Consider the following 15,050-nt stretch of genomic DNA (forward strand, 5'->3'; position numbering starts at 1 on the left):
TGCAGGTTGTGGTAAACATTATAGTGTGAGGTAGAGGTAGTGTAGATTGTAGTAAACATTATAGTGTGAGGTAGAGGTACTGTAGGTTGTGGTAAACATTATAGTGTGAGGTAGAGGTACTGCAGGTTGTGGTAAACAGTGTGAGGTAGATGTACTGGTAAACAGTGTGAGGAAGAGGTACTGCAGGTTGTGGCAAACATTATAGTGTGAGGTAGAGGTCCTGTAGATTGTGGTAAACATAATGTGAGGTAGAGGTACTGTAGGTTGTGGTAAACATTGTGAGGTAGAGGTGCTGTAGATTGTGGTAAACATTATATTGTGAGGAAGAGGTACTGCAGGTTGTGGTAAACATTGTGGTAAACATTATAGTATGAGGTAAAGGTACTGTAGGCTGTGGCAAACATTATAGTGTGGGGTAAAGGTACTGTAGATTGTGGTAAACATAATGTGAGGTAGAGGTGCTGTAGATTGTGGTAAACATTATAGTGTGAGGTAGAGGTACAGTAGGTTGTGGTAAACATTGTGAGGTAGAGGTACTGCAGGTTGTGGTAAACATTGTGAGGTAGAGGCACTGCAGGTTGTGGTAAACATTATAGTGTGAGGTAGTGGTACTGCAGGTTGTGGTAAACATTGTGAGGTAGAGGCACTGCAGGTTGTGGTAAACATAGTGTGAGGTAGAGGTACTGCAGGTTGTGGTAAACATTGTGAGGTAGAGGTACTGCAGGTTGTGGTAAACATTATAGTGTGAGGTAGAGGTACTGCAGGTTGTGGTAAACATTATAGTGTGGGGTAGAGGTACTGCAGGTTGTGGTAAACATTATAGTGTGAGGTAGAGGTAGTGTAGATTGTAGTAAACATTATAGTGTGAGGTAGAGGTACTGTAGGTTGTGGTAAACATTATAGTGTGAGGTAGAGGTACTGCAGGTTGTGGTAAACAGTGTGAGGTAGATGTACTGGTAAACAGTGTGAGGAAGAGGTACTGCAGGTTGTGGCAAACATTATAGTGTGAGGTAGAGGTCCTGTAGATTGTGGTAAACATAATGTGAGGTAGAGGTACTGTAGGTTGTGGTAAACATTGTGAGGTAGAGGTGCTGTAGATTGTGGTAAACATTATATTGTGAGGTAGAGGTACTGTAGGTTGTGGTAAACATTATAGTGTGAGGTAGAGGTACTGCAGGTTGTGGTAAACATAGTGTGAGGTAGAGGTACTGTAGGTTGTGGTAAACATTATAGTGTGAGGTAGAGGTACTGCAGGTTGTGGTAAACAGTGTGAGGTAGATGTACTGGTAAACATTATAGTGTGAGGAAGAGGTACTGCAGGTTGTGGTAAACATTGTGGTAAACATTATAGTATGAGGTAAAGGTACTGTAGGCTGTGGCAAACATAGTGTGAGGTAAAGGTACTGTAGATTGTGGTAAACATAATGTGAGGTAGAGGTGCTGTAGATTGTGGTAAACATTATAGTGTGAGGTAGAGGTACGGTAGGTTGTGGTAAACATTATAGTGTGAGGTAGAGGTACAGTAGGTTGTGGTAAACATTGTGAGGTAGAGGTACTGCAGGTTGTGGTAAACACTGTGAGGTAGAGCTACTGCAGGTTGTGGTAAACATAGTGTGAGGTAGAGGTACTGTAGGTTGTGGTAAACATTATAGTGTGAGGTAGAGGTACTGCAGGTTGTGGTAAACAGTGTGAGGTAGATGTACTGGTAAACATTATAGTGTGAGGTAGAGGTACTGCAGGTTGTGGTAAACATTATAGTGTGAGGTAGAGGTACTGCAGGTTGTGGTAAACATTATAGTGTGAGGTAGAGGTACTGCAGGTTGTGGTAAACAGTGTGAGGTAGAGGTACTGTAGGTTGTGGTAAACATTATAGTGTGAGGTAGAGGTAGTGTAGATTGTGGTAAACATAGTGTGGGGTAGAAGTACTGCAGGTTGTGGTAAACATTATAATGTGAGGTAGAGGTACTGCAGGTTGTGGTAAACAGTGTGAGGTAGATGTACTGGTAAACATTCGTGTGAGGAAGAGGTACTGCAGGTTGTGGTAAACATTGTGGTAAACATTATAGTATGAGGTAGAGGTACTGTAGGTTGTGGCAAACATTATAGTGTGAGGTAGAGGTCCTGTAGATTGTGGTAAACATAATGTGAGGTAGAGGTACTGTAGGTTGTGGTAAACATTGTGAGGTAGAGGTGCTGTAGATTGTGGTAAACATTATATTGTGAGGTAGAGGTACGGTAGGTTGTGGTAAACATAGTGTGAGGTAGAGGTACGGTAGGTTGTGGTAAACATTATAGTGTGAGGTAGAGGTACGGTAGGTTGTGGTAAACATTATAGTGTGCGGTAGAGGTACAGTAGGTTGTGGTAAACATCGTGAGGTAGAGGTACTGCAGGTTGTGGTAAACACTGAGGTAGAGCTACTGTAGGTTGTGGTAAACATTGTGAGGTAGAGGTACTGCAGGTTGTGGTAAACAATATTGTGAGGTAGAGGTACTGCAGGTTGTGGTAAACATTATAGTGTGAGGTAGAGGTACTGTAGGTTGTGGTAAACATAGTGTGAGGTAGAGGTACTGCAGGTTGTGGTAAACAGTGTGAGGTAGAGGTACTGTAGGTTGTGGTAAACATTATAATGTGAGGTAGAGGTACTGCAGGTTGTGGTAAACATTATAATGTGAGGTAGAGGTACTGCAGGTTGTGGTAAACAGTGTGAGGTAGATGTACTGGTAAACATTATAGTGTGAGGAAGAGGTACTGCAGGTTGTGGTAAACATTGTGGTAAACATTATAGTATGAGGTAAAGGTACTGTAGGCTGTGGCAAACATTATAGTGTGAGGTAAAGGTACTGTAGATTGTGGTAAACATAATGTGAGGTAGAGGTGCTGTAGATTGTGGTAAACATTATAGTGTGAGGTAGAGGTACAGTAGGTTGTGGTAAACATTGTGAGGTAGAGGTACTGCAGGTTGTGGTAAACATTGTGAGGTAGAGGCACTGCAGGTTGTGGTAAACATTATAGTGTGAGGTAGAGGTACTGCAGGTTGTGGTAAACATTGTGAGGTAGAGGTACTGCAGGTTGTGGTAAACATTATAGTGTGAGGTAGAGGTACTGCAGGTTGTGGTAAACATTGTGAGGTAGAGGTACTGCAGGTTGTGGTAAACATTATATTGTGAGGTAGAGGTACAGTAGGTTGTGGTAAACATTGTGAGGTAGAGGTACTGCAGGTTGTGGTAAACATTGTGAGGTAGAGGTACTGCAGGTTGTGGTAAACATTGTGAGGTAGAGGCACTGCAGGTTGTGGTAAACATTATAGTGTGAGGTAGAGGTACTGCAGGTTGTGGTAAACAGTATGAGGTAGAGGTACTGTAGGTTGTGGTAAACATTATAGTGTGGGGTAGAGGTACTGCAGGTTGTGGTAAACATAGTGTGAGGTAGAGGTAGTGTATATTGTGGTAAACATTATAGTGTGAGGTAGAGGTACTGCAGGTTGTGGTAAACAGTGTGAGGTAGATGTACTGGTAAACATTAGTGTGAGGAAGAGGTATTGCAGGTTGTGGTAAACATTGTGGTAAACATTATAGTATGAGGTAGAGGTACTGTAGGTTGTGGCAAACATTATAGTGTGAGGTAGAGGTACAGTAGGTTGTGGTAAACATTGTGAGGAAGAGGTACTGCAGGTTGTGGTAAACATTGTGGTAAACATTATAGTATGAGGTAAAGGTACTGTAGGCTGTGGCAAACATAGTGTGAGGTAAAGGTACTGTAGATTGTGGTAAACATAATGTGAGGTAGAGGTGCTGTAGATTGTGGTAAACATTATAGTGTGAGGTAGAGGTACGGTAGGTTGTGGTAAACATTATAGTGTGAGGTAGAGGTACAGTAGGTTGTGGTAAACATTGTGAGGTAGAGGTACTGCAGGTTGTGGTAAACACTGTGAGGTAGAGCTACTGCAGGTTGTGGTAAACATAGTGTGAGGTAGAGGTACTGTAGGTTGTGGTAAACATTATAGTGTGAGGTAGAGGTACTGCAGGTTGTGGTAAACAGTGTGAGGTAGATGTACTGGTAAACATTATAGTGTGAGGTAGAGGTACTGCAGGTTGTGGTAAACATTATAGTGTGAGGTAGAGGTACTGCAGGTTGTGGTAAACATTATAGTGTGAGGTAGAGGTACTGCAGGTTGTGGTAAACAGTGTGAGGTAGAGGTACTGTAGGTTGTGGTAAACATTATAGTGTGAGGTAGAGGTAGTGTAGATTGTGGTAAACATAGTGTGGGGTAGAAGTACTGCAGGTTGTGGTAAACATTATAATGTGAGGTAGAGGTACTGCAGGTTGTGGTAAACAGTGTGAGGTAGATGTACTGGTAAACATTCGTGTGAGGAAGAGGTACTGCAGGTTGTGGTAAACATTGTGGTAAACATTATAGTATGAGGTAGAGGTACTGTAGGTTGTGGCAAACATTATAGTGTGAGGTAGAGGTCCTGTAGATTGTGGTAAACATAATGTGAGGTAGAGGTACTGTAGGTTGTGGTAAACATTGTGAGGTAGAGGTGCTGTAGATTGTGGTAAACATTATATTGTGAGGTAGAGGTACGGTAGGTTGTGGTAAACATAGTGTGAGGTAGAGGTACGGTAGGTTGTGGTAAACATTATAGTGTGAGGTAGAGGTACGGTAGGTTGTGGTAAACATTATAGTGTGCGGTAGAGGTACAGTAGGTTGTGGTAAACATCGTGAGGTAGAGGTACTGCAGGTTGTGGTAAACACTGAGGTAGAGCTACTGTAGGTTGTGGTAAACATTGTGAGGTAGAGGTACTGCAGGTTGTGGTAAACAATATTGTGAGGTAGAGGTACTGCAGGTTGTGGTAAACATTATAGTGTGAGGTAGAGGTACTGTAGGTTGTGGTAAACATAGTGTGAGGTAGAGGTACTGCAGGTTGTGGTAAACAGTGTGAGGTAGAGGTACTGTAGGTTGTGGTAAACATTATAATGTGAGGTAGAGGTACTGCAGGTTGTGGTAAACATTATAATGTGAGGTAGAGGTACTGCAGGTTGTGGTAAACAGTGTGAGGTAGATGTACTGGTAAACATTATAGTGTGAGGAAGAGGTACTGCAGGTTGTGGTAAACATTGTGGTAAACATTATAGTATGAGGTAAAGGTACTGTAGGCTGTGGCAAACATTATAGTGTGAGGTAAAGGTACTGTAGATTGTGGTAAACATAATGTGAGGTAGAGGTGCTGTAGATTGTGGTAAACATTATAGTGTGAGGTAGAGGTACAGTAGGTTGTGGTAAACATTGTGAGGTAGAGGTACTGCAGGTTGTGGTAAACATTGTGAGGTAGAGGCACTGCAGGTTGTGGTAAACATTATAGTGTGAGGTAGAGGTACTGCAGGTTGTGGTAAACATTGTGAGGTAGAGGTACTGCAGGTTGTGGTAAACATTATAGTGTGAGGTAGAGGTACTGCAGGTTGTGGTAAACATTGTGAGGTAGAGGTACTGCAGGTTGTGGTAAACATTATATTGTGAGGTAGAGGTACAGTAGGTTGTGGTAAACATTGTGAGGTAGAGGTACTGCAGGTTGTGGTAAACATTGTGAGGTAGAGGTACTGCAGGTTGTGGTAAACATTGTGAGGTAGAGGCACTGCAGGTTGTGGTAAACATTATAGTGTGAGGTAGAGGTACTGCAGGTTGTGGTAAACAGTATGAGGTAGAGGTACTGTAGGTTGTGGTAAACATTATAGTGTGGGGTAGAGGTACTGCAGGTTGTGGTAAACATAGTGTGAGGTAGAGGTAGTGTATATTGTGGTAAACATTATAGTGTGAGGTAGAGGTACTGCAGGTTGTGGTAAACAGTGTGAGGTAGATGTACTGGTAAACATTAGTGTGAGGAAGAGGTATTGCAGGTTGTGGTAAACATTGTGGTAAACATTATAGTATGAGGTAGAGGTACTGTAGGTTGTGGCAAACATTATAGTGTGAGGTAGAGGTCCTGTAGATTGTGGTAAACATAATGTGAGGTAGAGGTACTGTAGGTTGTGGTAAACATTGTGAGGTAGAGGTGCTGTAGATTGTGGTAAACATTATATTGTGAGGTAGAGGTACTGTAGGTTGTGGTAAACATTATATTGTGAGGTAGAGGTACGGTAGGTTGTGGTAAACATAGTGTGAGGTAGAGGTACGGTAGGTTGTGGTAAACATTATAGTGTGAGGTAGAGGTACGGTAGGTTGTGGTAAACATTATAGTGTGAGGTAGAGGTACAGTAGGTTGTGGTAAACATCGTGAGGTAGAGGTACTGCAGGTTGTGGTAAACACTGTGAGGTAGAGCTACTGCAGGTTGTGGTAAACACTGAGGTAGAGCTACTGTAGGTTGTGGTAAACATTGTGAGGTAGAGGTACTGCAGGTTGTGGTAAACATTGAGGTAGAGGCACTGCAGGTTGTGGTAAACAGTGTGAGGTAGAGGCACTGCAGGTTGTGGTAAACAGTGTGAGGTAGAGGTACTGTAGGTTGTGGTAAACATTATAGTGTGAGGTAGAGGTACTGCAGGTTGTGGTAAACAGTGTGAGGTAGATGTACTGGTAAACATTATAGTGTGAGGAAGAGGTACTGCAGGTTGTGGTAAACATTGTGGTAAACATTATAGTATGAGGTAAAGGTACTGTAGGCTGTGGCAAACATTATAGTGTGAGGTAAAGGTACTGTAGATTGTGGTAAACATAATGTGAGGTAGAGGTGCTGTAGATTGTGGTAAACATTATAGTGTGAGGTAGAGGTACAGTAGGTTGTGGTAAACATTGTGAGGTAGAGGTACTGCAGGTTGTGGTAAACATTGTGAGGTAGAGGTACTGCAGGTTGTGGTAAACATTGTGAGGTAGAGGCACTGCAGGTTGTGGTAAACATTATAGTGTGAGGTAGAGGCACTGCAGGTTGTGGTAAACATTATAGTGTGAGGTAGAGGTACTGCAGGTTGTGGTAAACATAGTGTGAGGTAGAGGTACTGCAGGTTGTGGTAAACATTGTGAGGTAGAGGTACTGCAGGTTGTGGTAAACATTATAGTGTGAGGTAGAGGTACTGTAGGTTGTGGTAAACATTGTGAGGTAGAGGTACTGCAGGTTGTGGTAAACATTATAGTGTGAGGTAGAGGTACTGCAGGTTGTGGTAAACATAGTGTGAGGTAGAGGTACTGTAGGTTGTGGTAAACATTATAGTGTGAGGTAGAGGTACTGCAGGTTGTGGTAAACAGTGCGAGGTAGATGTACTGGTAAACATTAAAGTGTGAGGAAGAGGTACTGCAGGTTGTGGTAAACATTGTGGTAAACATTATAGTATGAGGTAAAGGTACTGTAGGCTGTGGCAAACATTATAGTGTGAGGTAAAGGTACTGTAGATTGTGGTAAACATAATGTGAGGTAGAGGTGCTGTAGATTGTGGTAAACATTATAGTGTGAGGTAGAGGTACAGTAGGTTGTGGTAAACATTGTGAGGTAGAGGTACTGCAGGTTGTGGTAAACATTGTGAGGTAGAGGTACTGCAGGTTGTGGTAAACATTGTGAGGTAGAGGCACTGCAGGTTGTGGTAAACATTATAGTGTGAGGTAGAGGTACTGCAGGTTGTGGTAAACATAGTGTGAGGTAGAGGTACTGCAGGTTGTGGTAAACATTATAGTGTGAGGTAGAGGTACTGCAGGTTGTGGTAAACATTGTGAGGTAGAGGTACTGCAGGTTGTGGTAAACATAGTGTGAGGTAGAGGTACTGTAGGTTGTGGTAAACATTATAGTGTGGGGTAGAGGTACTGCAGGTTGTGGTAAACATTATAGTGTGAGGTAGAGGTAGTGTAGATTGTGGTAAACATAGTGTGGGGTAGAAGTACTGCAGGTTGTGGTAAACATTATAATGTGAGGTAGAGGTACTGCAGGTTGTGGTAAACAGTGTGAGGTAGATGTACTGGTAAACATTAGTGTGAGGAAGAGGTACTGCAGGTTGTGGTAAACATTGTGGTAAACATTATAGTATGAGGTAGAGGTACTGTAGGTTGTGGCAAACATTATAGTGTGAGGTAGAGGTCCTGTAGATTGTGGTAAACATAATGTGAGGTAGAGGTACTGTAGGTTGTGGTAAACATAATGTGAGGTAGAGGTGCTGTAGATTGTGGTAAACATTATATTGTGAGGTAGAGGTACGGTAGGTTGTGGTAAACATTATAGTGTGAGGTAGAGGTACGGTAGGTTGTGGTAAACATTATAGTGTGAGGTAGAGGTACAGTAGGTTGTGGTAAACATCGTGAGGTAGAGGTACTGCAGGTTGTGGTAAACATTATAGTGTGAGGTAGAGGTACTGTAGGTTGTGGTAAACATAGTGTGAGGTAGAGGTACTGCAGGTTGTGGTAAACATTGAGGTAGAGGTACTGCAGGTTGTGGTAAACATTGAGGTAGAGGTACTGCATGTTGTGGTAAACATTGAGGTAGAGGTACTGCAGGTTGTGGTAAACATTGAGGTAGAGTTACTGCAGGTTGTGGTAAACATTGAGGTAGAGTTACTGCAGGTTGTGGTAAACATTGAGGTAGAGGTACTGCAGGTTGTGGTAAAGGATGTAATGCTGAGGGAGTAGTGATGGTGTGAGAACAGGACTGGACTGTACAGCTGTCTCCAGGTCAAGAGAGGCACGGTGCCCCCAGGCTGAGCTACACCATGTTGATTAATGGGACTGACACACTCTCCCTCCCGTGTGCACGCACACACACAAACACAAAAGCAAACAGATCCACACAATCTGACTCTTACAAAAACACACATTTCAACACTCTCTCGTGGGTTACAAAATAGATGGTACATATCACTATCACGCCAACTATGCAGCAAAACACAGATACTCCTTGGGAATTTTCTTGGACATTTCTCAATTTCCATTCTGTCTTTGGCTTGGCTACAGCCATGACAGTGCAGTACACAGGCTGGACTTGGCTATGGCAGGGTGCTGCAGACATGCAGTCATAAGAAAGCAAGAGGAGAAGAGGGAGAGAGTTGGGGGGGGCTGTGTGTGTGTGTGTGTGTGTGTGTGTGTGTGTGTGTGTGTGTGTGTGTGTGTGTGTGTGTGTGTGTGTGTGTTCTCCACTCTTTCTGTGGCGGTTTTCTCAGAACGTGCTGAAGCGTGATGGTGTGACACGTGAAATGCCAGTGTTACACGCTAAGCCCACAAGTGTTTAGTGTCAGCTAACGAGACACAGTGGGGATGAACACATAACAACCCTCCACCGCAAGAAGATGGAGAGACAGAGAGACAGAGAGAGACAGAGACAGAGAGAGACAGACAGAGAGACAGAGAGAGAGACAGAGAGACAAAGAGAGAGAGAGAGAGAGAGAGAGAGAGAGAGAGAGAGAGAGAGAGAGAGAGAGAGAGACAGAGAGAGAGAGACAGAGAGAGAGAGACAGAGAGAGACAGAGAGAGACAGAGAGAGACAGAGAGAGACAGAGAGAGACAGAGAGAGACAGAGAGAGACAGAGAGAGAGAACAAAATAGAAAGAGATAGACTGACCTGGTCTGTGGGAGACCAAAGTTGGTGCCCACCCCCACGCGAGGGAGGCATTGGACCACCTTCTTGACCGTGCCTGCATCTGGGAAGTTGAACATGACCGCAGCTACAGAGGAAGGCAAACAAGTTCTGTCAATCCATGGCTTGGTTTCCACAGATAATGGAACAGCTTCAAGTTCTAAATCAAATATATACGCTTTCAAAAAGATCCTGGCAAAGATACATTTCACTCATTTGTCTTTCAGATTCAAATCCAAACTCATGTCATAATTTAAGGGTTGTGATTCTACTGAATAATATTAGAATAAAATATGCTGGTTGTGGGTCTTACTTCTGTTGGCCATGAAAATCTCCAGAGCAGTGTTCTGTAGCAAGTAACGTCTGGAGAAGACAGCCCTGATCTCTGTGAACAGCCATTTACCATGAAGGCCCTCTGTGTAGGTTAGGATCTGGAGAGGAGAGGAGAGGAGAGAGGGAGGGGAGGGGAGAGAGGGAGGGGAGGGGAGAGAGGGAGGGGAGCAGAGAGAGGGAGGAGAGGGGAGAGAGGGAGGAAAGGTATGAGGGTGAGAGGTGAGCAAAGACAGGAGATAAGAAAGTAATAAAAGAAGAAAGAAAAGAGGAGAAGAGAGAGGAGAGAGGAAGAGAAGAGAGGAAGAGAAGAGAGGAGAGAGGAGAGGAGAGAGATGGAGGGGAAGAGAAAGGAAGAGAGAGGAAGAGCAGAGAAGACAGGAGAGAAGAGAGGAGAGAGGAGGAGAGAGGAAGAGAAAGGAAGAGAGAGGAAGAGAGAAGGGGAGAAGAAGAGGAGAGAGGAAGAGAAGGATGTGTTAGTTCATTCATCACAGCCAAGTGACGTGTCGTCCCGAACAGCAGGATTAATGTGTTATATTGATCAGCCTCCGTGAAAAAGGGATTCCTTTAACGAGAGAATGAGCCCTATTCAGAGGGAGGAGGGAGGGAGGGAGGGAGGGATGGACGAGGCAGACATTTAGTTCACTATTCAGAAGGAGGAGGGAGGGATGGACAAGGCAGACATTTAGTTCACTATTCAGAAGGAGGAGGGAGGGATGGACGAGGCAGACATTTAGTTCACTATTCAGAAGGAGGAGGGAGGGATGGACGAGGCAGACATTTAGTTCACTATTCAGAGGGAGGAGGGGAGGGAGGGATGGACGAGGCAGACATTTAGTTCACTATTCAGAGGGAGGAGGGGAGGGAGGGATGGACGAGGCAGACATTTAGTTCACTATTCAGAGGGAGGAGGGAGGGATGGACGAGGCAGACATTTAGTTCACTATTCAGAGGGAGGAGGGGAGGGAGGGATGGACGAGGCAGACATTTAGTTCACTATTCAGAGGGAGGAGGGAGAGATGGACGAGGCAGACATTTAGTTCACTATTCAGAGGGAGGGATGGACGAGGCAGACATTTAGTTCACTATTCAGAAGGAGGAGGGAGGGATGGACGAGGCAGACATTTAGTTCACTATTCAGAGGGAGGAGGGAGGGATGGACAAGGCAGACATTTAGTTCACTATTCAGAGGGAGGAGGGAGGGATGGAGGAGGCAGACATTTAGTTCACTATTCAGAGGGAGGAGGGGGGATGGACGAGGCAGACATTTAGTTCACTATTCAGAGGGAGGAGGGAGGGATGGACGAGGCAGACATTTAGTTCACTATTCAGAGGGAGGAGGGGGGATGGACGAGGCAGACATTTTGTTCACTATTCAGAGGGAGGAGGGAGGGATGGACGAGGCAGACATTTAGTTCACTAAAAGCTCATCAGTAATTTAGACAGCGGGTATCCTCTCTGCTTAAAATATAAATAAAGACATGGTCAGAATCAGATGCATACTATTGTCAAGATCATTTCAAGTATGCACCAATATTCAGAGCTAAAAAATTATTACTTTTCTGAAGAGTACCAATTACAAGGCCAAATGTAAAATGTGTTCAGAAAACAGTGATATGTTGTTCAGATCAATCTATAATGCCAACACAAACTGCCCATTGCAGTGGTTTTTAATGGCTCAGTTTTCACCAGATTAAGACCGGTTTGACCAGCCAGGTCACCGGTGATACAAGTCAGTGTTCGACGTCTGTCCACGTCTGAGGACATCGGGAGATGACGTGTAAACCAGCCACTTAACCATTTGGAGTTAATGCTTCATCTTAAGATTTCAGAGTTAATGCCTAAATTTAACCCTAAACTTAAAAATGCAGAGTTATTTCCTAAATTTAACATTAAACACTTTGAAATTTGCAACAACATTAAAATTTGAAGTTGAATAAATATGGATTAACATCTAATTCTGACGTGAGACAGTGAGAGCTAGTTGGGTTTGACAACGCTTTTATGAAGAGTGCTATTGGGTCAACAGCACAGTTTATGCTAAATAGTCAGTTAACCTGCTTTCTCTAATTCCTCTCACAACGGGACTGGCACCTTGCAAGGTTAAACAGGAGCTTGTCGGCTAACGCTAAAGAATGCAAAAATGCAAAAATGAGCTGAGCCTAATCTCTCTCTGTGGAGAATGGACTCTCTCTCTCTCTCTGCGGTTGTCAGAGTGACTTGTCTCGACGCCTGTCAGCCCTCCTGACAGCCACAGATGCTCGGTCCGGGCCTCCTGCGATTCATATTCAAGCTAATCCAATCTTTAGATTCTGCGCTAACTCACTTATCGTGCTTTGTTGACTAGCTTTTTTTTTCTCACCCGGGCTTCTCCCTTTTTGTTTCAAAGCTCTTTTAATGACACTAGGTGTTAAGGGACATGGGGATTGAAGAGGGGTCACTGAGGTATGGCACCAAGGGGTAAGAAATATTCAAATATGCGACTAGCATAGCGTGCTAACTCCAGCACTAGCTTCAAGGAGCTCATTAAAGGGTAGGTTGCAGTGGAAGAGAGCATCTGGGGCTCTTAGCTGAGGACGTCCTGGCAGCCTCTCTCTCTCCCTCTCCCTCTCTCCCCCCTCCCTCTCTCTCTCCCCCTCCTCTCAGAGGAATAAGATCTGCCTGCACCACAGTCTCACTTCAAAGTCTCTGGAGTTCAATTAAATGTGGATTAGAGAGGTTTTGGAGGAGAGACTGGGCTGCCCATCCATCTCTCTCCCAGACTCTCACCTACACTACCCTAACAGGCTGGGCCCAGGACGACCCCACACGGTACCAGCCTCCCATCAGCCCCGTCACCATAGGAACACTGTCACAATAACCCCTCAAGCTGTATTCTGGTACAGAATATCCAAAAGGACTTATGAAGGGATTTTCTTTCATTGGGCGTCAAAGTTATTTGTGAAAGACACTATAATGTGTTTTTTGATGAAGGTTTTATAAGGATCTATTTTGTCAGGTTTTTTCCTCATCAGTTTGATCTTTCTATTTTTGATGAAGTCTTAGTTGATCTAGGTGAGTCTTCATCAGTCAGATTTTTTTCAATTATGAAAATCACTTCTCGTCATCTTTCAGCCACTCATGGACTGATCTCCACACTGCAGACAAGGCAGGCAATGACCGTCTACAGCAGCCACCACTCCCTGTGATACAATTAACCCTATTGGATCAGTGTTAACAGACTGTGTTGCACACTTTCACTCTGCAACCCACAGCCTCAACAGAGCATGACACAACAACACTGCCTGTGGGACTGGGGGAGGATCGGGGGACGTTTTACACTGCAGTCTGCACCACGCCAATCAACTGACTTTATTTTAGTAATATACTGTATTCTCGTTATTGTATGATCATCACTGAGTACTTACAAATATATTTCAACGATTTATAACAAAGCAGTGTCTAAATAACTAGATATGACAGTCTGGTCTGCGTGTCTCCTGCCCTGTCCTGTCTGTCAGTCTGTTTACCAGTCTGGTCTGCGTGTCTCCTGCCCTGTCTGTCAGAGTCCGTTTACCAGTATGATCTGAAGGTCATGACAAACCACCTCAGACAGACAGTTGGATCAGTCTGACTTCTCTATCCGCTGTAAGGATGGACAGACAGACAGGGTGGCCATCAGGTTCACATGTCAACAACACCGACCACTCATTAGACTACATGTCCCAGACAGAACGAGATACACACACACTGCCTCCTCAACCACACTACATGTCACAGACACACACACACACAGACAGAGCGAGATATACACACACACACTGCCTCCTCAACCACACTACATGCCATCTTTCCTGTAGAGGTGAAAAGATAGATGGAAAGGTGGGTGGTGAGTAACCTTTACTCTCTTTTCCAGGTGGGTGGTGAGTAACCTTTACTCTCTTTTCCAGGTGGGTGGTGAGTAACCTTTACTCTCTGTTCCAGGTGGGTGGGTGGTGAGTAACCTTTACTCTCTGTTCCAGGTGGGTGGGTGGTGAGTAACCTTTAATCTCTGTTCCAGGTGGGTGGGTGGTGAGTAACCTTTACTCTCTGTTCCAGTTGGGTGGGTGGTGAGTAACCTTTACTCTCTGTTCCAGGTGGGTGGGTGAGTAACCTTTACTCTCTGTTCCAGGTGGGTGGGTGGTGAGTAACTTTTACTCTCTGTTCCAAGTGGGTGGGTGGTGAGTAACCTTTACTCTCTGTTCCATGTGGGTGTGTGGTGAGAAACCTTTACTCTCTGTTACAGGTGGGTGGGTGGTGAGTAACCTTTACTCTCTGTTCCAGGTGGGTGGGTGGTGAGTAACTTTTACTCTCTGTTCCAGGTGGGTGGGTGGTGAGTAACCTTTACTCTCTGTTCCAGGTGGGTGGGTGGTGAGTAACCTTTACTCTCTGTTCCAGGTGGGTGGGTGTCTGAGTAACCTTTACTCTCTGTTCCAGGTGGGTGGGTGGTGAGTAACCTTTACTCTCTGTTCCAGGTGGGTGAGTAACCTTTACTCTCTGTTCCAGGTGGGTGGGTGGGTGGGTGAGTAACCTTTACTCTCTGTTCCAGGTGGGTGGGTGGGTGAGTAACCTTTACTCTCTGTTCCAGCTGGGTGGTGAGTAACCTTTACATTCTGTTACAGGTGGGTGGGTGAGTAACCTTTACTCTCTGTTCCAGGTGGGTGGTGAGTAACCTTTACTCTCTGTTCCAGGTGGGTGGGTGGTGAGTAACCTTTACTCTCTGTTCCAGGTGGGTGGGTGGTGAGTAACCTTTACTCTCTGTTCCAGGTGGGTGGGTGGTGAGTAACCTTTACTCTCTGTTCTAGGTGGGTGTGTGGTGAGTAACCTTTACTCTCTGTTCTAGGTGGGTGGGTGGTGAGTAACCTTTACTCTCTGTTCCAGGTGGGTGGGTGGTGAGTAACCTTCACTTTCTGTTCCAGGTGGGTGAGTAACCTTTACTTTCTGTTCCAGGTGGGTCGGTGGGTGAGTAACCTTTACTCTCTGTTCCAGGTGGGTGGTGAGTAACCTTTACTCTCTGTTCCATGTGGGTGGGTGAGTAACCTGTACTCTCTGTTCCAGGTGGGTGGGTGGTGAATAAACTTTACTTTCTGTTCCAGGTGGGTGAGTAACCTTTACTTTCTGTTCCAGGTGGGTGGGTGAGTAACCTTTACTCTCTGTTCC

General features: G+C 44.6%; 1 protein-coding gene across 6 annotated transcripts in view; it reads right to left on the reverse strand.

Moving 5' to 3' along the window:
• lrba (LPS responsive beige-like anchor protein) overlaps positions 1-15,050 on the reverse strand; it is a 343,066-nt gene that overhangs the window by 111,230 nt on the left and 216,786 nt on the right. For all 6 annotated transcript variants that reach the window (XM_031828372.1, XM_031828375.1, XM_031828374.1 and 3 more), the window contains 2 exons: positions 9,856-9,973; positions 9,528-9,630 (listed from right to left, as the gene is read on the reverse strand). In XM_031828372.1, the coding sequence (XP_031684232.1) occupies positions 9,528-9,630; positions 9,856-9,973 (221 nt within the window). The remainder of the gene's footprint in view (positions 1-9,527; positions 9,631-9,855; positions 9,974-15,050) is intronic.

The sequence above is a fragment of the Oncorhynchus kisutch genome, linkage group LG7 (genome assembly GCF_002021735.2).
Source record: "Oncorhynchus kisutch isolate 150728-3 linkage group LG7, Okis_V2, whole genome shotgun sequence".
In the NCBI taxonomy this organism is placed as follows: Eukaryota; Metazoa; Chordata; class Actinopteri; order Salmoniformes; family Salmonidae; genus Oncorhynchus; species Oncorhynchus kisutch.